The 27,196-nt window shown below is 35.2% G+C and overlaps 1 protein-coding gene across 4 annotated transcripts in view; it reads right to left on the minus strand.

Annotated features, from left to right (window-relative positions):
- The window catches only part of TBC1D12 (TBC1 domain family member 12), a 128,413-nt gene that overhangs the window by 25,921 nt on the left and 75,296 nt on the right, over positions 1-27,196 (minus strand). For 2 of the 4 annotated variants that reach the window (XM_067025031.1, XM_059054501.2), the window contains exons 2-4: positions 20,816-20,939; positions 15,108-15,159; positions 404-519 (exon numbers count right to left, since the gene is read on the minus strand). Coding sequence is in view for 1 of the 4 variants with exons in the window: in XM_059054499.2 (XP_058910482.1) it covers positions 404-519; positions 20,816-20,939 (240 nt within the window). In the remaining 3 variants the exon portion in view is untranslated. The remainder of the gene's footprint in view (positions 1-403; positions 520-15,107; positions 15,160-20,815; positions 20,940-27,196) is intronic. The other 2 variants (XM_067025030.1, XM_059054499.2) reach the window with 1 other exon arrangement.

Genomic DNA, 27,196 nt, shown 5'->3' on the forward strand with positions numbered 1-27,196 from the left:
CGCCTGCCGATGCAGGGGACACAGGTTCGTGCCCCGGTCTGGGAGGATCCCACATGCCGCAGAGCGGCTGGGCCCATGAGCCATGGCCGCTGAGCCTGTGCTCCGCAACGGGAGAGGCCACAGCAGTGAGAGGCCCGCGTACCAGAAAAAAAAAAAAAAAAAAAGCCAAGATTTTATGTTTCATACACTGGGTCATAGAGATTTCTAGAAGATATGCATAAAGCTTGGAGATCAACAATTCTTCCCTATTAGTGTTAGGATTCATCTCTGGGATTAAAAATAATTTTCTCTAACAAACCCATTTCTTTATCTAATTTCTTGGTATCTTTTAAATGAAATAGTAATAAGAAAAATTAAAGTTTAAAATTCAAAAAGTGTGCCTGATGATCACTAAAATACTTACGATGGTCGATCCTCAAGAATCAGGGCAGTGGTAGAGAGTGGCTCAAATTCAAAATTCTTTCGTCTTGAAGACTGAGGTGGTGGTTTACAGGTTCTCCCTGTTCGTGCTTCATATTCCTAGAGTAGACAAAAATATACATATGCAGCAACTAACTTTTCCAATGTGCAGTTTGCATTATTAAATCTGTATCATTAAAGATATTATGCTATAATAAGGAATATATACAATTCATACATTAATTTGGTAAAAAGATCAGGTAGACAAAAAAAGTCACTTTTTCCCCCTGAAGCAATATAAACTATGAATTTATATTATATGTAAAGTATGAAAATATGCTAAAAGAGGGGAAGATATAAATGTACTAGATTAATTAGGTAAGGTTTTAGAAAGATACTCCTGCTACTTTCTATGGTCTCAGTTATCCAAGTCCAGCTTTTAATAATCTACAGCAGATAAGCCTACTTTCTAAACCTTCAGCCAAGATCTATGATGGAAATGTTGACACAAGAAATAGGTAATTCTGCTGTAATGCTCTGAAGATCTCTCGCGAGGGTGACACTGAACCTCTAATCAAACACTGGTTTTGGATTTCAACCTACTCTGAATCTAACTACTATAAATCTACCTACTTACTCTAAATTGAAACAATAATTCACCAACATATCTTATGTAAAAATACAGCCAAAGACTTTCAAATATGTCACTAAAATTAAAAGACTGTTACTACAGTACTTTTCTCATTCAACTGAATTGATAATTCTCTTTAAAGAAGTGAAGTTAACTTAACATGATATGTTTTTGGTGAACACATTTAAATTTCCACATTTGAGCATTTTTTTCATAAATGTTCACAAGCTTCTGCTGAAATTTATTTCTAGAAATTTGCAAAAGATCAGTAACAAGATTATGGCTTGTAATTTCCAGAACCCACATTTTCCCCTTTCTAAAAAAAAAAAGTCAAGCTAGTGTTTGATCATCTCCAGATAACAAATATATTTGCCATGACATTCTCAAAGATTACTCAGTGATTTCATGAGTAGATCTGCGAGCCCACTGGCTTCTAGAAAAGACATTAATTTAAATGAAGAAAATTAAATACACTTAAAGTGGTCAAATGTTTCACTTACTAACTAGCTGCTTTCCTACCATGGCCTATAATTCTTTTAATATTATTATCTCTTCTAACTCAAAGACTGTTTCTCCCTACTGAATCTGACAGTTGCAAAATATGAACTGATGATTCCATCCCTCTTAAAAATCTGATAATCTTGTTGAAGATTCATCTTATTTGATATCACGTTAAAAAACACTTTATGTTTTCTTAGTCATTTTCTATAAACTTCAAGCTTACTTTATGGTTCCTGCCACTGTTTATAAGGGTTTGTACTATTGTTTTACTTTGCATGACTGCATTGGATTTTTAGAGACTTCTTTCTCAAATTATTTAGAACCGTGTATGTTCATTTTTATTAATTCCCATTTCAAAGAAATGCATAGCCTTTCAGTGTCAAAAGCCATGGGGTCACTCATTTCTTTTTCTCTTTAGAAATTTTCTTTCCTAATATCTAGGATATACATGTAATTATAATCAATGTTTCTCTTCTTCACTACAAACTCAAGTGTAACAAATCCCCATTTCTGCTAATGTATTTCTTATAAAAAACCACAGATGCTAAATACATATGAGGTTTGTTATCACTTAAACAGCACTTTGTTTTCCTACAATATGACCAGGTCTCACTGCCAGACAGAATGCAATGAATACTATCCAATAAATCATGTTCCATGCAAACAAATGCCAGTACATAGACAGCAAAATAAAACTTCTTTTTCTTTTTGAATTTTATTTATTTTTTTATACAGCAGGTTCTTATAAGTAATCGATTTTATACACATTAGTGTATATATGTCAATCCCAATCTCCCAATTCATCCCACCCCCACAAAACTTCTAAATCAATATATTAAAAATGGCTAGCATTTACTGTCACAATGTACCATGTACTGTTTTAAACACTTAACACATTTAATCCTTGAAACAACCTTGTGAGGCACCTAACTCACAGTAGAGGAAACTGAGGCACAAAGATGTGCAGTCACTTGCCAAAGGTCATAAATTGCAGGCAGGGTAGGCTCCAGAGCTTGGCCCTTTAACGATCTATTATCTTACTATGTATTAGTAGACAGTCAAGTAACTATCTATGACAATTTAAAATAATGGGATAGATGAAATCATTCAGTGAGAGGCTGATGGGGAACTTTAAAATGGGAAGATCAAGCTAACAATACCTCAATCACTGATCCATCTAAACATTATTTTAAAAGACCAACAGATAGTATGTGTTTCCTGATGCAATATGAAGTACATAGCATCATTCTTGAAGTATTCTTGCCAAAAGAAAAATCAAACAAATATGATTAAGCCTATAGAACTGTACTCTCCAATATGGTAGTCAAAAGAAGTGATAACCAAATAAGTCATATATGCTCAAGTTTACATAGAAAAATATCAAGGAATTTGAACTATAAGGGGTTTTCCTCTGGAGGGTTAGACTAGAAATGAAGTGCATTTGTCTTACTTTAAATTATTCAGCACTGTTTGACTTTTCTTACAAGAAATAAAGTAGTTTGTAAGAGAGATCATTTTATAGTCACGGTGGATAACTCACGAAGATTTTACTGAAGAGTTGGGATCAGAACTGGGGCAAAAATGATAGGTATTAATTATATAGACAGAAAGGATTAGAAAGAACATGCCAAGGGGAGCAAGCAAAGGCATGGATTAGGGAAACACATTAATCTCACTGAATATGAAAAAGGATGAGAAATAAAGTATAGGCTAAATTATGGGGCCTTTCACTGGCAAAAATATTTGGAATTCATGATGAACAAAATGGAGAGCCACTGAAAGTACGAACAAAAAATGAAAAGTCTTTTATTAAAAATTAACTAAATAAGTACATGTTTAATATGAAAGGCAAGACAAAAGTACATAAATATAATTTATTTATGTATCTACCTTACAAATGAGCTTTATACAGAATTGTCACTCAAATATTTTTCACATGAGAGAGGAAAGAAGCTGTATTCTAGTATTTCCTATCACAGATACTTAGCATAAAAATGCTTTAAATTTCTAAATTTATTTTAAAAGCTGAAAACATGATATCAACCCATACTTATCTGAAAGTAGGACAGATTTATACATATTTAATGACTTAAATATTTGCCAAATAACTTAAGGTGATCTTCTAATGTGATTAAAATTACAAATTATATTAGAAATATTAAAATATTAAATATCAGTACTTTCAACATTAATCACAAAGTGATATCAACTACATTTAGGCAGATAAATCAGACCACAGGACTAATATTCCATATATTTAGCTAACTGTGGTCTCTGTTTGATCAAGAGGCTCACAGCACCAGAGACTCCATTTCTCTACTACTCTCTCAGCTATGCCCTCCTCCATGTGTGGGCTTCATCTGGAGGTTGGCTTGCTGCTCAGAGAAATGACTGTAGCAAAGCCAGTTGTCACATTCTCATAGCATAACTTTTAAAGATCCTCTAGTTGCTCTACTAATAATAACTCTCACAAAATACAAAGAAAGCATCCTTCCTGGAAGGTCCCAGGAAATACCGCATTCAACACGCAATCACAATGACCTGAAAAATAAGCTTTATCAATGAGTTAAAGTTAATTAGGGCCTATCCCTATAGGTGAGGAAAATCACATAATTCTTAAATGAGTTGAAGGCAATAGAGAGAGAAAATAGTGTTCAAGTTACTGATAAGTAGTTGATATACATAATAAGACTTCATTTAAAACTACAACCAAATAATATCTAATGCAAGAAATTTCTGAAGTCATTTTCACTTTAAATCCATGTGGGTCATGTCATAAAAATCCCCTTTATATTCCTTCCATAGAAGTTTAATAAGGAACAAAAAATTGATAATTTTGTAAGTTATAAAGAAACTTTACAATATTAAAAAGCAATTGGAAATATCATAGTCCAAGGAAATCAGTAAATTAATGCTAGCTATAGCAAATCACTTCTTGAAAATATCACATCGATTTACCTCATTTCCTGCCAACAAAGTCAGTTGTTGTTTGTTTGTTTTTTTTTTTTGGCCATGTCACGCGGCATGTGTGGTCTTTGTTTCCCAACCAGAGATTGAACCCAGGCCCTCAGCAGTGAAAGCGCACAGTACTAACCTCTGGACCACCAGGGAATTCCAAAGGTCAGTTTTAACTGACTTATTTTCATGAGTTGTTGGGAGCTACCTATTAAAGGTTAAGAGGCATTTAGTTTTTCTTTTAACTTAGGGAATGTATTTTTATGGGGCATTGTAATGAAGCCTGTTTATTTTTTTAATTTAACTTATTCTGCATCTTCCACTCAAAATATTGTTCTATGGAATGTTTACTTTAACTGGGGTAACTAGAATAGAAGATGAAACCAGCGCTAGGGGCAGGCTGGCAAATGTCTGTAGGATAATTTATTCTAGTTACTGTAAGAAAATTTGAGTCAAACAGGCAATTAATTCTAAGTCTGATCAAAAGATGGTAGGCAATTGCTGTCATCTCCACAAGCATAAAGTAGAAAAAATTACTTACAATTCCAAGGCAAAGAAATACTGGATTCACATAAATGAAAAAGATGTTTTTCCTCAAAACAACCTCTTAGAAAAGAGAAAGCACATTTGCTTAACAACATCTCATTTTATGGGTGCTTTCTCTCTATTAATTTGAACAACAAAGCACTATTTGGAGAAGGTGCATTATCCTGAAACTATCTCAGTCAACACTAGTTTGGAAGGTGATTTTTAAAAAATAATTTAAAAAAATATATTTATTAATTTATTTATTTTTGGCTGCATTGGGTCTTCGTTGCTGTGCACAGGCTTTCTCTAGTTGCGGCAAGTGGGGGCTACTCTTCGTTGCGCTGCATGGGCTTCTCATTGCTGTGACTTCTCGTCGCAGATCACTAGGCTCTAGGCGCACTGGCTTCAGTAGTTGTGGCACGTGGACTTACTAGTTGTGGGCTTGCGGGCTCTAGAGCGCAGGCTCAGTAGTGTGGTGCATGGGCTTGGTTGCTCCGTGGCATTTGGGATCTTCCCAGACCAGGGCTCGAACCCATGTCCCCTGTATTGGCAGGCGGATTCTTAACACTGCGCCATCAGGGAAGCCCCTGGAAGGTGATTTCTTTTTTAATAGTTTTTTTTGTTGTGGCTTTGTTAAATTGGAGAAGGAAAGGAAGAAAATGGACACAAAGTAATGAAGGATTCCCGGAGGTTTAACCATTCAATTGCAAACTATCATAAAGAGCCTTTTAAACATTACCTTAAAGAACAATAAAGTAAGAGATTAGGTTGTAGAGATCATAATTTTATACTTATAGAATAAAAGAAAAAATGTAATGCATCTGGAAACTTGTGGCTTGACACAAAATTTTAGTAAAAAGATAATACACTTAAAAAGCACTATATCTCCTACAACTTTGACGAAAGTGAAGATGATGTGCTCTGGGGTTAAAGACCACAAAAGTGGTCAGTGATGCTGAACATACTGACATCAAAGATGTATGCAAACAGATCTGAATAAAAAGACACTATTTCTTAATATATTATTATATATGTGAATTGAATATGTAATTAGAAACAAGTAAGTATTTGGTTTTCATCTACATTCCTAAAACTAATATATACATGTTGGACAAAAAAATTCTTCAGAAAGATAGGTAGATTCCCACTTGGTGGACTGGGTAATTCATACCAACTTTCTTGCTGAAAACAACCACTGGGATCCCAAAGGGGTAACAAACAAGGTGAGCCTATCGATCATCCCATTATTATGCATGGGTGCAGTTCTGGACATCCAGTGCAGGAAGGGAAAACTTGAAGAAAGCCTGGCTGTTAGTTGGAATGGTCAAGGGGGGGCAGAATTTGGGGGCCAGAGTAGCAGAAAAGCACTCCATTGAGAAAGAGCTCCAGAAATCTGCACAGGAGTCCTCTTGAGTCTTTAGCTGAATACCAAACTGCACATGTGTAAGGCAAAACACTACAAGGCTGGGCAAAAAACAACTTCCGGGGAAAGAACAATTACTGTGGATGGTAAGCAAAACAGTTTCCAGAGCTCACCCACAGCTGAGAAGTATTCATATTCCCACCAACCAGAATGGAAAGTCTTCACTGAATACACAGGATATTCAGGAGAGACCTGAATGTTCAAACTCACCTGAAACTATGCAAGTCAGAAGACAATGGAAAAACCTTTAAATTGCTGGAAGAAAAAAAAAAAATAAAACAATGGGGGAAAAAAGCCTGTTGATTTAGGATCCTATACCAAAAAAAATATCTATCTTTGAAAAATAAAAGCACAATAAAAATGTTTTCAGACAAACAAAACCTGAGAGAATCTGTTATCAGTGGACCTGCTCTATATTTTAAAGGAAATCTTTCAGGCAGAAAGGATACATATATGAAAACATGAATCTACACAAAGAAATAAAAAGCACCAAAAATAGTAAATATGGAAAACATTTTAGAAAAGACATAAATAAGAGACAAAAATATAAAAGTCATTTTTAAAAGGATATCTGACTACTTAAAGCAAAAATAATACCAGTGTATTGAGGGGCTTACAGCACAAAATCAGAAGGGAGAGAAAGGCAGTATACTGTTGTAAGGTTATTACATTATGCTCAAAGTGGTATAACATTATTTGAGCATAGATTGTGATAAAGATAAATATCACAAGCCCTACTGCAACAGTTCTCAACAGTGTCCCAGAAATGGTTTCATGAGGTTTGCAAAGTCAAAACTATACTGCTAATAGTTTGTCAATGTGTTGACATTAGCACTAATTTTGCTAAAGCAATACTGAATAAAACTGTTGATGCCCTAGCACAAATCAAGGCAGAGACACCAAAATGTACTACTAATCACTGTGTTCTTCATGACATGCACTCAGTTTTAAAAAAAAAGGTGGGGGGGAAGGGATGTCCAATTTCACTTTCTAAGTGAATTAATAAATATTTCATCCTTTCAGTTTTAATTCTGGGTACAGTAGTAATTGACAGACAATCCCCATAAACAAGAACTCTTTGAGATCCTTCATACCCAGAATCCAAAGCAGTTGTAAAAATAAAACGTTTCTGTTGGCCAAGAGTAACCACTGAAAAACTAAAACAAAGGTATACTGAATAAGCTAACAATGGAGATAAAATGGAGTACTAAAAAACTCATTTAATCCAAAAGAGGGCAGGAAATGAGATAAAAAGAAACAAAGATCAGATGGGACAATTTGAAAAGAAGTAGCAAGACAGTAAATTTAAAACAAGTCATACCAATAAATGACACTCCATTTAAAAAGAAGAGAGTATTAGACTGCCTACATAGACCCAAATATATGCTACATACAAAAAAACCACTTTAAATATGAAGGATAAAAAGTAAATGGATAGAAGAATAAATATCATGTAAACACTAAGTGAAAGCAAGCTTCAGTGGCTAAATTAAAGTTAGACAAAAACTTCTTAATAAGAACCATTACCAGGGCAAAAAAGACATTACATTAATGTTAAAAAGGTCAATTCATCTAGAAGACATAAATACGAAGCTTCAAAACAAAAAGAGAAAAAAAAGAGCAAAAGGAGAAATAGCCAAGTAGACTATGGTGGACATTTTATTACTCCTCTCTCAGTAATTCACAGAACAAATAGAAAATCAGCAAAATTATACAAGACTTGAACAACACTATCATCTAACATGACCTAATTGACATTTATACAACACTAACCCAACATCAGCAGAATATACACATTCTTTTCAAGGACACAAGGAACATTCCCTAAGACAAGCTATATCTAGGACATAAAACAAGCCTCAATATATTGAAAAACACTAAAATTTCATAATGTATACTGTATGAGCATAATGGAATTAAATTAGAAATTATTTACAGAAACATCTGGGAAAATTCTAAAATATCTGAAAATTAAAACAACACACTTCCAAAGAAGCATGACAAAAGAAATAACAGAGAAAACATTTTGAAGTGAATGAAAATGAAAATTCTGAAACTTGTAAAATGCAGCTAAAGCATAGTTAGAGGGAAATGTATAGCTTAATCCACATATTAAAAAGATAAAAGGTCTAAAATCAATGATCCACCTTAAAAAACTAGAAAAAACAAATTCGAACCAAGAGGAAAGTAAATAATAAAGAGCAAAAATAAATGAGATAGAAACAAAGAGGTAAAAATCAGTGAAACAAAACAGGTATACGTTTTTAAAGATCAGTGAAACTGATAACTTCTGGCAAAACTGATCAAGAAAAAAAGAAGACACAAATTACTAAAATCAGGAATGTATGAGAGATAATGTGTATCCATATCACATAACCAGTAGACATTAAGAGGATAAAAAGAGATTATTATTAACAATTTTTTTTCCAATAAATCCAACAACAGAGGTGAAATGTAAAAATCTCTTAAAAGACGTAAGTTAACCAAGTCTGACTCAAGAAAAAATAGAAACAAAAATAAACTCAAAATGGGTTAAAGACCTGCATGTAAGGCCAGACACTATAAAACTCCTGGAGGAAAACATAGGCAGAACACTCTATGACATAAATCACAGCAAGATCCTTTTTGACCCACCTCCTAGAGAAATGGAAATAAAAACAAAAATAAACAAATGGGACCTAATGAAACTTAAAAGCTTTTGCACAGCAAAGGATACCATAAACAAGACCAAAAGACCCTCAGATTGGGAGAAAATATTTGCAAACAAAGCAACTGACAAAGGATTAATCTCCAAAATATACAAGCAGCTCATGCAGTTCAATATCAAAAAAACAAAAAACCCAATCCAAAAATGGGCAAAAGACCTAAATAGACATTTCTCCAAAGAAGACATACAGGTGGCCAACAAACACATGAAAAGATGTTCAACATCACTAAACATTAGAGAAATGCAAATCAAAATTACAATGAGCTATCAACTGACACAGGTCAGAATGGCCATCATCAACAAATCTAGAAACAATAAATGCTGGAGAGGGTGTAGAGAAAAGGGAACCCTCCTGCACTGTTGGTGGGAAGGTAAATTGACAGCCACTATGGAGAACACTATGGAGGTTCCTTAAAAAACTAAAAACAGAACTACCATATGACCGAGCAATCGCACTCCTGGGCATATACCCTAAGAAAACCATAATTCAAAAAGATACATGTACCACAATGTTCATTGTAGCACAGTTTACAATAGCCAGGACATGGAAACAACCTAAATATCCTTCGACGGATGAATGGATAAAGAAGATGTGGCACATATATACAATGGAATATTACTCAGCCATAAAAAGGAACAAAATTGAGTTACTTGTAGTGAGGTGGATGGACCCAGAGTCTGTCATACAGAGTGAAGTAAGTCAGAAGAGAAAAACAAATACCGTATGCTAGATATATGGAATTTAAAAAGACAGTACTGATGAACCTAGTGGCAGGGCAGGAATAAAGACTCAGATGTAGAGAACAGACTTGAGGATGCAGGGGGGGAATGGGAAGCTGGGACGAAGTGAGAGAGCAGCATTGACATATATACACTACCAAATGTGAACTGGATGGCTAGTGGGCAGATCAACTCGACGCTTTGTGATGACCTAGAGGGCTGGGATAGGGAGGGTGGGAAGGAGGCTCAAGAGGGAGGGGATATGGGGATATATGTATACATATAGCTGATTCACTTTGTTGTATAGCAGAAACTAACACAACATTGTAAAGCAATTATACTCCAATAAAGATGTGGGGGAAAAAAAACCTAGAGAATGTCATACTCCTATATTAAAATATTAAATTTATAATTAAAAAGCTATTTAACAATAACAACTAAAACCCCTGCATACTCATTTTTTAAAAAAATATTTATTTATTTATTTGGCTACACCAGGTCTTAGTTGCGGCAGGCAGGAGCTTCGTTGTCGCATGCAGTATCTTTTTTTGTTGTTGTTGTTGCAGCATGCAGGATCTTCAGGATCTTCATTGCGGCATGCGGGATCTACTTCTCTGATCAGGGATCGAAATTGGGCCCCCTGCATTAGGAGTGCGGAGTCTTAACCACTGGACCACCAGGGAAGTCTCCCCTGCATACTTGGTTTATGTCAGTAATTCTCAATTGGTAGACTTTGGCCCCAGGGAATATGTGGCAACATCTAGAGACATTTTTGGTTGCAACAACTGTGAGGGGATGCTACTGGCATCTACTGGGCAGAGGGCAGGGATGCTGCTAAATCCTTCACTGCACAGGAAAGGCCCCCAAGAACAAAAATTACAAAACCTAAAATATCAACAGCACTGAGGTTGAGAAATCTTGGCTTAGATAATTTCACTGCCAAGTTTCATCAAACATTTAAGGAAGAAAAAATACTAATTCTACACAAATTCTTTTAGAATGGAGATGAAGAAAAAAACTCAATTCATTCAATGATTTCAGCATTATCCCAATACCAAAATCAGACAAAGATATTAAAAGAAAATTATAGACCAATGTATCAAATGAAAATGGAAGCAAAAATCCTTAACAAAGTATTAGCATTTCAACTTCTGTTTTATGCTCCAGCATGTAGGAAGCTTAGAAGTTGCCAACCCATTCCAATAAGTAAAAAGCTGAAGAAACTAAAAAAATCAACAACTCTTCTTAGATTCCTCAGAGAAATGAGGTCACAGGGCAAACTGCTGCCCCCAAATTAGAGAAATAGACAGGTGGATATAGAGAATCACAACTTACCAGAGCAGAAATCTATGAAGAAACCTCTGTGGGAATCAATGGCCAGGGTAGGAAAACCTGAACTGTAATTGACAAATTGCTAGAGGCTCAATGTCGACAGGTCTGAGAGCTAAAACTCCAAGAGATCCCAGACCCACATACTTTTGCAAGTTTTACCTTCAGGAACTCTATCAGGTACTCACAGTGCATGTCAGAGAAAAATCTCCTGTGCTTCCAGCAGTAGGAGGGGAAAAGGAACTTTAAAAAAAGATTTAATTTTATTTATTTTTGGCTGCGTTGGGTCTTCATTGCTGTGTGTGGGCTTTCTCTAGTTGCAGTGAGCAACTAGAGAGAAAATGGAGTAGAAGCATATTTGAAGGAATGGTAACCAGGAATTTCTATACATTAATGTCAACACCAAACCACAGATCATGAAGTTCAGAACACAAAATGTGGCAGGAAACATGCCCAAATAACTATACGTAGGCATAAGATATTTAAACTGCAGAAAATCAAAGATTGAAAAAAAAATCTTGAAAGAAGCCAGAGGTGAAAAAAATTCCTTCCCTATACAAAAGCAAAGATAACAATTACCTTCAACTTCTCAGAAACCATACAAGCAAGGAGTACAGAGAAATATTTAAAGTGTTGAGAGAAAAAATGCAAAACCCTTAAATTCTGTACCCTATGAAATTATCCTTCAAAAAAAAAAAAAGAAAAAAAGACTTTTCCAAACAAACAAAAAAATTGAATTTGTTGCCAATAGATCTGCCTTGCAAGATCTATTAAAAAGCTCTTCGGAGAGAGGGAAGATGACACATCAGAAACTTTTATCTACATCTAGAAAGAAAGAGCATCAGAAAGAAATACATGAAGGTAAAAATAAAAATTTTATTTTTATTATTCTTAACTGATCCAACAGATAACAGTTTGTTCAAAATAATAATGATATATTCAGTTACGTGTGTGTGTGTGTGTATGTGTGAGAGCATGCTCATGTATAAGTGAAATGAATGACAGCAAAGACACAAGGGATGGAAGGAAGGAATTAGGAATATTTTGTTATTATAAAGTACTTGCACTACACATGAAGTGGTAAATGTTATTTTAAAGTGGGCTTAGATTAGCTGTAAATACATATTACAAACTCTAGGATGGAGGGAGGAAGGGAAGGAGAGAGGGAGAGGGAAAGCAGACACAAACTACAAATATCATAAATGAAAGAGGAGACCTCACTACAGATCCGATGTACATTAAAGTAATATTATGAACAATCAGATGCCCATAAATTTGATAACTTAGATGAAATGGATAAATTCCTTAAAGACACAATCTGTTAAAACTCACAGAAGAAAGAGACAATCTGAACAGTCCTGTTATCTACTTAAAAAATTGAATCAACAATTATACCCCCAATAAAGCTGGAAAAAATGAAAGGAAGAAGGGAGAAAGGGAGGGAGAGAAGGAGGGAAGGAAGAAGGGAAAGAAGGAAGGAGGAAAGGAATTGTGTTGATTAATTACCTTCCAAAAGAGAAAGCAGTTTGGCTCAGATGGCTTCACCAGCAAATTTTAAGAAACATTTAAGGAAGAAACTATACCAATTCCCTATGATCTCTTCCAGAAGACAGAAGCAGAGGAATACTTCCTAATTTAATCAATGAAGCCAGCATTACCCTAATATTAAAACAGGCAAAGACATTAAAAGAAAACTACAGAACAATACCTCTCAGAAGCATAGCTGCAAACATCCTCAATGAAATATTTGCAAATCAAATCAAATAATGTATAAAAAGGATTATAAACCATGACCAAGTGGGATTTATCCCATGTATGCAAGGCTGGCTCAACATCTGACAATCAATTAATGTAATCTATCACATCAATAAGCTAAGAAAGAAAAATCACAAGACCGTATCAATACAGAAAAAGCATTTGATAAAATTCAACTCACTCATGACAAAAACCCTCATTAAAGAAGGAATATAAGGGTGCTTCTCAACTTGATAAAGAACATCTACAAAAAACCTATAGCTAATATTATATCTAATGGTGAGAAACTCTAAGTTTTCTAAGATCACGAACAAGGCAAGGATGTCCCCTCCACCACTGCTTGTCAACATTGTATGGGAAGTCCTAGCTAATGCAACAAGACAAGGAAACACAAGGTATACTGATTGTAAAAGAAAACAATAAAACTGTTTTTGTTTTCAGATGCCATGACTTGTCTGTGTAGAAAATCTGAAAGAACAGTCAAAAAAATTCCTGTAACTAATAAGCAATTACAGCAAGGTTACAGGATATTAGGAAAGTCAATTGCTTTCCTATATACCAGCTATAAATAAATGGAATTTGAAATTTAAAACACATTAAAATTTCCATTAGCATCCCCCAAAATGAAGTACTTAGATACAAATCTGACAAAATATATACAATATCTACATGAGGAAAATTATGAAACTCAGATAAAAGATACCAAAGAAGAACTAACTAAAGCAAGAGACAGTCCATGTTCATGGATAGGAAGAGTCAGTATTACCAAGATGTCAGTTCTTCCAAACTTGATCTATAAATTTAACACAATCCCAACCAAAATCCCAGCAAGTAACTTTGTGGATATTGACAAAGTGATTCTAAAGTTTATATGTAGAGGCAAAAGATCCAGAATAGCAAACTCAGTATTGAAGAAGAAGAATAAAGTTGGAGGACTGATAGTACCCGACCTCAAGACTTACTATAAAGCTACAGTAATCAATACGGGGCAGTGTTGACAAAAGACTAGACAAATAAGTCAATGGAACAGAACAGACAGCCCAGAAACAGTTCCACATAAACACAGTCAACTGATCTTTGACAAAAGAGCAGAATCAATAAAATGGAGCAAAGGTAGTCTTTTCAACAAATGGCGTGGAGCAAGTGGACATCCACATGCAAAAAAATGGATCTAGACATAGAACTTACACTCTTCACACATATTAACTCAAAATGGATTATAGACCTAAATGTAAAACAAAAAACTATAAAACTATAGAAGACAGGAGAAAACCTAGATTACTTTTGGTATGGTGATGACTTTATTTAGATACAACACCAAAGGCACAATCCATGAGAGAAATAATTGAGAAGCAGGGCTTGATAAAAATTAAAAACCTCTACTCTGTGAAAGACACTGTCAAGAGAATGAGAAGACCAGATATGGACTGGGAGGAAATACTTTCAAAAGATACATCTGATAAAGGACTGTTACACTAAATATACAAAGAACTCTTAAAACTCTATTGAATTCTGTTTTTATTATTATAAGAAAATGAACGATCCAATTAAAAATGGCAAAAGATCAGAAAAGACAACTCACTAAAAAAGATATACAGATGACAAGTAAACATATGAAAATATGTTCTAATTCATGTTCATTCAGAATTGCAAATTAAAACAATCAGATACCACTACACACCTATTAGAATGATCAAAATTCGAAACACTGACAACACCAAATACTGGTGAAGATGTGGAACAACAGGAATGCTCATTCATTGCTGGTGGGAATGCAAAATGGTACAGTCACTTTGGAAGACAGTTTGGCTGTTTCTTACAAAATTAAAATACCATATGATTCAGCAACCAGCCTCCTTGGTATTTACCCAAAAGAAATGAAAACTTACACCCACAAAAATACTTACACACAGATGTTTATATCAGCTTTATTCACTGTTGATAAAACTTCGAAGTAACCAAGATGTACTTCAAATTGTTTTCTACATATGATGTTTCAAATATTATATCCAGCACCCAAGCAAAGGTAACCAGGCACACACAGAGATAAAATAGCATCTGCTAACAAAAACTAGCAGAATCAATATTCAATATAAACAGACCTATGGAATTTCCAGACATTGGAATTATCAGACACAGGCTATAAAAACTATACTTACTATGTTTAAGGAGATAAAGGCCAAGCTTGAAATTTCAGCAGGGAACTGTAAACTGCAAAAAGTGATATAGCAGATTTGAAAAAGAAACAAACAGAAACACAAGAATTGAAAAACACAAAACTGACATTAAGAACTCAAAGTAAAGAGCTGAGGGATCTGTATTTTTAACACATTCCCTACGTAATCCACTATGTTTGAGAAACAGAATCATTGACTACTACAATAAATCTTAATGTCCTTGTTTGCAAACCCACTCTTTTCTAATTTAACTTCTACAATGCCTCCAGAATTTTTCCAGTATATGAATTTGATGTCTCAGTGCCTTATTTAAAAGTATTTTGGTTAAAACCCAACTTTCTAACCTTGTGGCTAATGACCTTCACCATCTACCCTACTTCCCTGAAATACTGACCTAAAATTGAGCTAAACAAGTCTGGTGCATTCCTGCTTGTTCATTCAATTTTCTGTATCTGGAATGGCTTTCTCCATCCTGGTGAACTCCTACTGGTATACTTCATAACACAAAAACTGCACGTCATCCTAGCAGAATAAATCACTCTTTCATCTCTACTCTCGTACTTTGGTTCACAACTGTATTACAGCACTCACTACACTATGCTAAAACCATATATGAACCTTCCCCCTCCTTCCTACAATTATACTAGAATAACTGAAAGGCTAGGACTTATATTTATCTATTTCCCAAGAACCTGAACCATGCATATGATATTATACACAGTCAGTGTATGTTGAATAAATTACACTTTCATTGAAATGAAAGCCAGACAATCTTCGAGAAGAATCTAGGATCAATTAAAGAATTCTGTCCTTCAAGTTCTACTAGAGAAAAGGTTTAGAGCTTGCTAACACAAGGTCACAGAGTAAGTTGGTCACAGAATGGTATCCTACCACATTCTGATGCCTTGGGCTCTGTATCTAAAGGGATTCACCAGAAAGAAGGTGTACAAGGAGGGAATGTGAGAAAAGATCAGTCTATCGATTCAAACGGAGGGTGGCAGGAGTCTTTGAACAGCTTCTTAAAGTAAAATATGGGGTCTGCGGAGAAGAAAGCATAGAATAGGAGCTTCTCTTTTAAAGACAATGTAAAAGCCAAAATAGCCTGATGTGTATACAGAGTGACTCAACTTTTGAGTTTCAGTGGACAGTGAGAACACTCTTCCTTAAAGGTGTTAGTGCTTTATTCTTTTCATTTTCTTTACCTAATTTAACCTTCTTTCTTAAGGCTCATACTTCTCCCCTCTCCCCGAAGCACAGGCCCAGAGCTGTTATAAATTCCTCTCTCAATCTCCAGACCACACAAATTAACATTTATGAAATAAATTTATTCATACATAGGAAATACATAATAATTTATCATTAACTATAAATAAGGAACACACATGTGGCTTGAGAGGTTAATTATTCACCTTTTCAAGGTGACAATGCATTAGGTAAATAAAGGTGAAAAAACATGCAAGTGTGTTAACAGTTTTAAGGACTTATCACAAACAAATTCTGAACATAGACCAGCCCCTCCACAATTTAACAATGAAAGAAGTAGTTCATTTATTGCAGTGCTCACTCAAATTTTACACTAAAGGTATCCATATTTAAGCATAACTAAAACCAACAAACTGTTTTCAAGTATCCTAATGCTACATACACCAATAAAGTTAGTAACCAGAAAACTAAGCTCTACACTTGCAAAGTGTTATATATTTACTGCTCACAAAGCACGTGTGTTCTAGTCCTTTCCACAGCGCTATTGTTCCTGAAGTTAACAATTTCAAAATCAAAGGCTTAATTGAGCAGCGTGACCTATTCTACTTTTAGACAATTTGAAATGCTCAGATTAAGAAATCAGTTAGTGCCTTAAACCTTTTTTACTTGCTTGCCAAAAGATATCTGAAAGTGATTCAACCACTCAACTAAAACATCACTCAGAAAAAGACACGAGTGATGAAAAACATGAAATATCATCTAAGTACTCCAATCTAATTTCCTCATAATGAAAAAGATGCCAATATAAAAACAGTGCCAAACAAAAAAATCACTTTCTACTGAAAGACTGTCAGTTTGACATAAATAGAGTATACTCAATCTAGTATGCAATCATGTTACAATTATACATAACATGGTGCATTTGAAATAATTCTCACTTGCAGTTTGGAGGTCATAGGACAAACTATGTAGCTGTATTCCAACTTCAGCCTATTAATTTAGAAAAACCAAAAACTTAGGTCAATTGAACTACAATATAACTGAAATACTATTTATAATTAATAGATGCAATTTTTAACATGGCTCACCAACTGGTTCAAATGGCCACAAGCAGGAATTTCACACCTGCAAGAGAACACATGTGATAATCCTCATAAAATAATATTATGAATATTCATGTGATTTGGGAATTGACTGTCAAGTTAAATGCCAAACTTGAGTCGGTCTGACTTTGTTATTACCCTAAAATGATTTTTATGTTTGTTTCTTTATTGTTAACATGGAAAGCACTAAAACTGATCAGACCTTTAATAAAATTTACAAGAATAAAACTTTAAGAAATATTTAACCTACAAGTATCTTTCACTTTTGAACTTCATATATCTCTGAAAAATCTATAGGTACAAAACACATAAAGTAAGGCAAAAAAAATGTATATATAGTAACACTTTGTTCATGGAAAAAAAATAACACCATATATGTAAAAACATGAAAATAATTGTGTTTTCCATACAAAAGTTGAATTTTAAAAGGCCTAAAAATACGAAGGGAAAGTAAAATGAGACATATCTCCCTATAATGTTTTATATTTTATAGAGAACATAATCGTGTTATTTGTGCAATTAACAACAGAGGAAAAAGATGGTAAGTCAAACACTACTTTACTCTTTAGTTTGGTTGATAATCTTACAGGTGTCTTTCTACTAGAAAAAAATTCTGGCCCCCAAACATATACTCATCCTTAAGAATATGGCAACTCTTCTGAGTATCTGCTTAATAAAATAATTACCCTATAAAATACTACTACTACTCTAATATTCTAAAAAATTTTACTGTTTTGCCATTCAGTAAGCAAGTGAGGCATCTTTAGGGAGGTCAAAGGAATCTATTTTTTCCTTAGTACTTCTAGCACTGCCTCACTGTTTCAGGCAGTTTTGCACTGGAATACTAGCTATCTTCATTTTCTATAGCCTTAATAGCTTAAGACCTTATCCTAAAACATGACAGATGTGTCTTAACACTCTTCACGGCTTTACTCTTAATATCATTTTAAATTTCTCATTCCAAACATATAACACACATTTGAAAGGAGCAGATGGATGGTCAAGGATCTCAAATGTAGTTTTATATTGATAATATTTTACAGAGTTTAGAAATCAGGGCTGTAAAAAAATGTTTTCAAGTGGGAACAGAGACAGAAAGTTATAACGTTACCATTACCAATAAAAGAAAATCATGCCCACTTTAAAAATGACAAGTGCAGTGAAGATAACAGCAAAGTGAGACAAATGGGGAGTAGAGGACACAAACAGTAGGGAAAGAGAAAGCAGAAAAGGAGAGGCAGAAACATATTCCATCACATGGTGAAAGAGATAACATATTTTTGAATGTGGAAAACGGTCAGAGGAACAATGACTTCGCTATCCATCACAGCCCCCCCAAAACAAACAGAACCACAAAAAAGGCACCAAAATACACATTAGCACCTACACACAAATGGAAAACTCAAAAATTAAAAGAAGCAGCTGGGAGAAACCATCATGTGTAAAAGGCCAGAAAAGGGACAGAGGATAGAAACTGTTCAACTCACTCCTTCTTCCCATATGAAAATAAGAGTTGTTTTTTCCTGACCACTAATCAAATTTTCAAACAACATATATATATAAAAAGGAGAGAGGAGGTGAGGCCTTGGCTTTCCAAAATGAAAACAGCAGATTAAAGGCACAGACATACCGGTAAACAGATAATTATCCGCTAGTAATTTATTTAGAGATCTATGGTAAGAAAATATCACAGAATGTTAGTTTACATAAAGATATTAAAGTATATGCACAAGCATATTTCAGGTAAACTATCATAAAGTCAAGAATACAAACCTTCAATAGCAAGACCACTGTTTTTGCCTCTAGAGGGCAAACTTGGTCTTCTGAAAGACTTCACAAAAAAAGAGTTAAAATTTAAGATGTCCAGATAGCAAAGATTCCCAAACTTTCTTGGATTAACAGTAACCTTAGTGTCTCAGTAATTTTTTCTTGGCGCCCCCTAAACCAACAGAGATCCTTAAACATTCTGTTTAATAAGTAGTTATGTCCAACAATTAAGTAAAGATTTATGTCCTAGCACTTAGTAACCACTTGAAAAATAGTACACATAAATTAAAAGAAAAACATTTTATTGCATTCTTAAATAACCACAATTAATTACTAATTGGGCATGTGTGCCTTTTGTGCACTGTACAATTTCACAAACCTTGAAATCACATTGGACACCATCACCTTCATTTCCTGTTCCACACTGATTTTTGCACAGTATCTGATTTTTATCACAGCAAACTAGGAAAAACCAGATTCACAAGGATACGATGCCACAGAAAATAATATATTGCCTTTTAATGTTGAAATTGTGTACTACCTCAAGCTATCAGTCTGCACCATATCTAGCAGATGTGTAGCATCACTGAGTTTGCCATGGTTCCCCCCTGTGTTAGCTGCAGCACATGGGGTGCCCTAGGCACACAGCTTGGGAATCACAGCACTACAGTTTTAAGTCTCAGCAACATATAAACTGGTCACTATTTTAATTACTTGTAAATAAAATTAACTATAACAAATGATTTTAAAGATCTAAAAATTATGTTCTCATTTACTTGGGAAACCAGTTTTTCTTTTGAGCAATAAAAACAACACTATTAAATACTTAAAGGAAGGTATTTTTTCCAATTTGAATGATGATTATTGCTTTAATGTGATTATTTTTATAAATGCTGGATGTGCTAAATTTGATAAATTACAACTAGAAGGAGAGAAATAGGAAATTTATTATTACATCTCCTGAGAAACAGCTTCTCTAAAATTAAAAATGCTACAAGTTGATACAGTCTCACTGCATTCCAGTCTCACTTATCTCCTAGTACTGAGAAGCATAAGCTCAGGAGTCAAACAAGATCTGAAATTCTTAAGAACTCAAGAATATGGATATTAAAACAGGTAACAGAAGAACTGGCTCTTAAATTACTAGAAACAGACTACACACCCACCCGTCTCACAACGTCCTTGGTTAAGACAGAAAACCAGAAGAGTGACCAAGGAAAGAGTTCAACCTCAAAATCTACTCAGTTTTCACTTTATGCTGCTTTATCAGTTCACAACTACCCATTATCCATAAAATCTGTGCCGCTGGCAAATGCTACCATGTTCAGCTAGAAGTCAAAGTCTGTGGTGACAATGGTTTGCTAAGGAAAAAAAAAAGCTATCCAAGGAATAACTAGGAAACAAAATCAATGTTCTATGACTGTAAAGAATTTTCACAACCATAAAAGATAACTGAAAATATGTCATGCTTTAAAAAATAATTAAAGTTCCTACAAACATCTATAGTCCCAAAATTTTACATGTTAAAAAAAAAGGAATGAAAGTAGAATATGGTTAATTATCTAGAAAAGAATATCTGAAAAGCAAGACAAACCACATGGCTACAGTAGTACTTACCTGCTGAATGATTCTGGAAGTCTTCTGAATATTCTCTCTGGGAGGGACTTTACCAAATAATTTCCAACCAGGAGCACTATGTACAACTGACTTGAGTTCCTTTGTCCTTTTCGGAAAAAGGTTTCTGAAACACAGAAAAGTTACATGAATTGTGTTTCTGGTAACCAGGGAACTACTTAATAATAATTTTTAAAGTATGCTTATCCTCAAGACAAATACAAAATACTTTTAAATAAAATTATTTCTACTACTTATACTCCTGACTATTAGACTAACAAGACTCACTTAAGACTACCTGGCTTATAAAGAAATATCAGAAGAATCATCAACAGAGATATTAGAGAGATAAACAAACTGGGAGAAAAATGACAGCTGTAAATAAAATGTAAATATTTGCTTTGAGTTAGCTACAAAGTGTACTAGAATTGACTATACATATACTTGACAATAAAACCCAAGAATCTGAAAACAAAAAAGTTAAAGAGAACTTATATAAAACAGGTAAAGGATTAAGTAATACAATCTTTGGGACAAATACTATTTAATTATTCTGAGCAATAATTTGTTACTGCTTGAAATAAAAGGGTATCTACTGAGCCTCTATTCCTATAATATATGTATATGCAAATTATTTTTCCTAGGACAGGTATGCACAAGAAAAGCTTACTGCAAAAGAGTCAATATGGAACCTGGTAAGAAACTATCTCTCACTGAAAATCTAAAAAAAAAAGAATCTGCACAAGGATCAAGGATTTTACCTATTATCTCCATTCCTTTACCAACCAAATTAAGTATCTATTGCACATGTAAGCAGGAATGATATTCAAAATATGTATACATCAATATAGCATGCCAGGGCACCATGGACCAATCAGAAAGGTACAATTAATCCAACTGAATATAAAGCCTTCATATAAGCTGTGATATAAATATTCATTAAGAAAATTTTAAATTTTCACATACAGTTAAAAACAGTCACAAAGTATGTGAAAGCCCAAATAACTCAGGCTTTCAAAATATCATAGAAATACATCTGTTCTTTTTTTTTTTTTTTTTTTTTCTGCGGTACGTGGGCCTCTCACCACTGTGGCCTCTCCCATTGCGGAGCACAGGCTCTGGACGCACAGACTCAGCGGCCATGGCCCACAGGCCCAGCCGCTCCGTGGCATGTGGGATCTTCTAGGACCAGGGCACGAACCTGTGTCCCTTGCATCAGCAGGCGGACTCTCAACCACTGCACCACCAGGAAAGCCCAATAAATCTGTTCTTAAAAGTACATTATTGTGATAAGAAGGGGGTAAGTTTTTAATGCATAACGTTAAGGCTATTCTTCAAGTTTAGAAAGGTATCAATGGACTCCTACAAAAGAATATGGGTTAATCAATAATAAAGAAACACTCTCACTTCCTTGGGTGTGCAGTGGAAGTGAACTGATGACAATTTGGAGTAATTTCTGCTTAGGATACTCTAGAGGTTTCATCTCTGAGACCACATATAGAGACTCAATTCTCTATTTTATAAGATCTCTAAGTTGGAGGTTTTCAATAATGATTATACTGAGGACTGGTATATTTATAGTAAAATTTCAAGCTTCAAATGATGGCCTATTAAATTAAACACTATTTGATATCTTATGTGCTGCTCATCAATTGATTGCCTTATAGCTCTATATTCACCTTGCAATATATGCTTTGTGACAACATGGAATTCCTTTGAGCATTTCTCCTTTTAAAATAAACATGAAGCTGTTAAGCTTACTCGATAGAGGGCACTGAAGGGACACCAGAGAAGAAAGGGGCTCTGCTCTCCTGTGGCTTCCAGTTGATACAGAGTGGGTTAGTGGTTTGGATATGAGGATATCCAGTAGAACTCTGCTCAGTCACGTGCCCAGAACATTAAGTCCCTGAGCAAACTTATAGCCTCAGCAACTCAACCTGCAGATGGCTTTCCTGCAGTCTTATTAACATGTAAACTGGCACCCAAAGGCTTCCTGCCAGCACTGATGCACCAATTCCCTCTGTAAGCCCCACACAGCTCACCTGTACTCCCCAGACAGTTCTCATCAAGCCACGCTTCCTTCACAAGCCTCTATATGGCCTGCCTACACACCAAAGCTTTGCCATCCAACCATGCTAAACACAGGAGAAAAACTTTGTCACCACAGTTTATGCAAAGAATTCTTGAATGTGACATTGAGCTTAAACTTAAACATTTGCACTTCAAAAGACATCACTGATGCAAAATAAAGCAGTAGAAAGATCTAGAATTCAGTCCTTCCACCAAAGTAAAAACTGAGACGGAAAGAGAAATCGGAATCAACCATTTTAGAGCTACAGAACCTTATCAGACACTTACAACAACCAAGAGAGTGCATGAAAGAAGAGGCTGTTGTTGATCTTTCCTAAGTTAACAGCATGTGTGAACCAACTATCATCCCCCATTCCTCAGCTCCTCCCTCCTGTAGCAGTGGGGAGAGCAGCCCACTGGTTCTAGGAGCAATAGTTTCTGGAACAGGCAGCAACAGCTTCCATTGGTGGTATCTAACAGAATATTAAAAGAGAACTTTTTGTCCCTTTTTTTGATCCAGACATTTAAGGAAATCTTTGTCAGCTCACCAGCTAACTGCAGCAATAACAGAACAGAAACTTGCAACCACACACAAAAAGGATTACACACTTTGCAAAAACAGTTTGGAAATAACACAAACAGATGACTCCCGCCCTTAATGAGCAAAAATCAGCAATCACTGAGAAGTGAGAAAACAGATTTACATAGTTACCACATTGTAATACTTAGAATGTCTAGGTCTCAACAAAAAAAATTATAATACATAGTAAGAAACAGCAAAGTATGGACAATTTACAGGAAGAAGAATTTGGCAAAAACCATTCCCAAGGAAGCTGAGACAATGAGATTACTAGTCTAAGATGTTAAATCAACTGTCATAAATATTCTTGATGAGCTGAAGGAAACCATGGACAAAGAACTAAAGGAGGGCTTCCTTGGTGGCGCAGTGGTTGAGAGTCCGCCTGCCGATGCAGGGGACACGGGTTCGTGCCCCGGTCCGGGAAGATCCCACGTGCCACGGAGCGGCTGGGCCCGTGAGCCGTGGCCGCTGCGCCTGCGCGTCCGGAGCCTGTGCTCCGCAACGGGAGAGGCCACAACAGTGAGAGGCCCGCGTACCACAAAAAAAAAAAAAAAAAAAGAACTAAAGGAAATTAAAGGGGGAAATGTAGAACAAAATGAGAATATCATTAAAGAGACAGAATTATACAAAGGAACCAAACAGAAATTCTGGAGCTGAAAAGTAGAATAAAATTAAAAATTCACTACAGGAGTTCAACATCAGATTACAGCAAGCAGAAGGAAAGATCAGCAAACATGAAGACAAGACAACTGAACTTACTTAACTTATCAATTATCCCTAATTGAATTCAGAAGCACAAAGAAAAAAGAATGAATAAAAATGAGCAGAGTCATGTACTATAAGAGTGCCAGAAGCAGAAGAGAAAAACAAAGGGGCAGAAAAAATTTTGAAGAAACAATGGCTAAAAACTTCTCAAATATGATGAAAGATACAAATCTACACAACCAAAAAGCTCAACAAACTCCAAGCAGAATAAACTCAAGGAGCTATACACTGAGACACATTATGGTCAAACTGTCAAAAGACAAAGGGAGAATTATGAAAGCATCAAGAGAGAAGCGACTATCAAAAACAAGGTATCCTCAATAAGATTAACACCCGATTTCTCATCAGACACCATGGGAGCCAGAAGGTGTCAGGCTGACATAATTTAAAGTTCTGAAAGGAAAAAAATTATCAACTGAGAATTCTATATGCAGCAAATCTATCCTTCAAGAATGAAGGAGAAATGAAGATATTTCTAGATGAACAAAAGTTAAGGGAGCTCATTCCTAACAGATCTGCCCTACAAGAAATGTTAGGAGTTCTTCAGAGTGAAATGAAAAGTAACTCAAAGCCGTAAGAAATAACATTGGTAAAATTAATTACATAGGTAAATGTGTAAGCCAGTATTATTGTACTTTTTTGTCTGTTAACTCCACATTTTTCCTATGTGATTTAAGAGGTAAATGAATAAAATAACCTTTACAAATTCATGTTGTTGGGCACACAATGTATGAACATGTAATCTCTGACATTAACAATATAAAGAAGAAGGAACAGAGATGTACAGTAGCATAGTGTTTGTACACTAATGAAACTAGCTTATATGCTAATGAAATGAATTTGGTATTATTCAAACTAGGTTTTCTTAAGTTTAAGATGTTAATTGTAATCCCTAAAGTTACCACTAATAACTTCAAAATATACATAAAAGAAGGGAATCAAAATGGTATACTAAAAAAACTCAACTAGGGCTTCCCTGGTGGGCGCAGTGGTTAAAAATCTGCCTGCCAGTGCAGGGGACATGGGTTTGAGCTCTGGTCTGGGAAGTTCCCACATGCCGTGGAGCAACTAAGCCCCTGTGCCACAACTACTGAGCCTGTGCTCTAGAGCCCACGAGCCACAACTACTGAAGCTCATGTGCCTAGAGCCTGTGCTCTGCAACAAGAGAAGCTACTGCAATGAGAAGCCCGTGAACCGCAACAAAAAGTAGTCCCTGCTCGCTGCAACTAGAGAAAGCCTGAGCGCAGCAATGAAGACCCAACACAGCCAAAAATAAATAAATAAATAAATAAATTTATTTAAAAAATTAAACTCAACTAAATACAAAAAGGGATAATGGAGAAACTGAGGAACATAAAACCACACAAGACATACAGAAAACAGCTAAATGGCAGAAGTAAATCCTTTCTCATCAATAATGAATTTAAATAGAAATTGATTATACTCTCCTATTAAAAGGAGAGTGGGGCCTCCCTGGTGGCACAGTGGCTGAGAGTCCGCCTGCCGATGCAGGGGACACGGGTTCATGCCCTGGTCCAGTAAGATCCCACATGCTGCGGAGCGGCTAGGCCCATGAGCCATGGCCGCTGAGCCTGCACATCCGGAGCCTGTGCTTCGCAATGGGAGAGGCCACAACAGTGAGAGGCCCGCATACCACAAAAAAAAAAAAAAAAAGGAGAGTGACTGGCAGACTGGATTAAGAACACTATATGGTGTCTACAAGAGATTCAGTTTAGATAATAAAAATACAAAGAGGTTGAAAGTAAAAGGATGGAAAATTATATTGAAAGCAAATAGTAACCAAAAGAGAGCTGGAGTGGCTATATTATTGTCATACAAAATAGATGTTAAGTCAAAAAGGTTACAAGAGGCAAAAGAGAACATTATATGTTGGGGGAAGAAAATTTTAATCCAGTAAGAAGATGCAGCTATTATAAATACATGCACACCTAACAACAGAGCTCCAAAATATATGAAGAAAAATTGACGATACTGAAGGAAGAAACAGACAGTTCTACAATAATAAGTGGAGACTTCAGTACCCTACTTTCAGTAATAAAACAACCAGACAGATCAAAAAGGAAACAGAAGACTTAAACATTATAAATCAATTAGGCCAAACAGGCATACACAGAGCATCCCACTCAACGACAATAAAATACACATTCTCAAGGACACATGGGATATTTTCCAGGATGAACTGTATGTTAATGCACAAATATTATAGTAAGTTTAAAAAAATTAAAATCACACAAAGTATCTTTTCCAACCAGAATAAAATGAAACTATAAATCAATAACAGGAAGAAAACTGGAAAATTCAGAAACATGTGGAAATTAAACAACACAGTCTTTTTTTTTCTTTTTCTTTTTCAGATTTTGGCCATACCCTGCAGCATGTGGGATCTTAGTTTCCTGACCAGGGATCAAACCCACGCCTCCTGCATTGGAAGGCAGAGTCTTAACCAGTGGACTGCCGGGGAAGTCCCTAAACAAAACAGTCTTAAATAACCAATAGGTCAATGAAGAAATCATAAATTAGAAAACACCTGAGATGAACTGAAATGGAAATACAACATAGAAAAACTTGCGAGATACAGTAGAGGAAATTTTACAGTTGTGAACACCTACATTTAAAAAGAGCCATACCTCATATCAATAATCTAACTGCAGCCCTGGAAAAAACTAGAAAAAGAAGAGCAAACTAAACTTAAAGCTAGCAGAAGGAAGGAAATAATAAGGATCAGAGTGGACAAAGTGAAATAGAGAATTGAAAAACAATAGGAAAAAATTTTAAACAAGTTCTTTGCGAAGATCAACAAAGTTGACAAACTTTTAGCTAGACTGACTAAGAAAAAAAAGAGAAGATTCAAATTGCTAAAAGCAGAAATAAAAGTGGGACATTACTACGAATAAGAAGTATATGAATACTATGAACAACTGTTCACGAACAAATCAAATAACTTAGGT

The sequence above is a fragment of the Kogia breviceps genome, chromosome 2, assembly GCF_026419965.1.
Source record: "Kogia breviceps isolate mKogBre1 chromosome 2, mKogBre1 haplotype 1, whole genome shotgun sequence".
NCBI classification, from domain to species: domain Eukaryota; kingdom Metazoa; phylum Chordata; class Mammalia; order Artiodactyla; family Physeteridae; genus Kogia; species Kogia breviceps.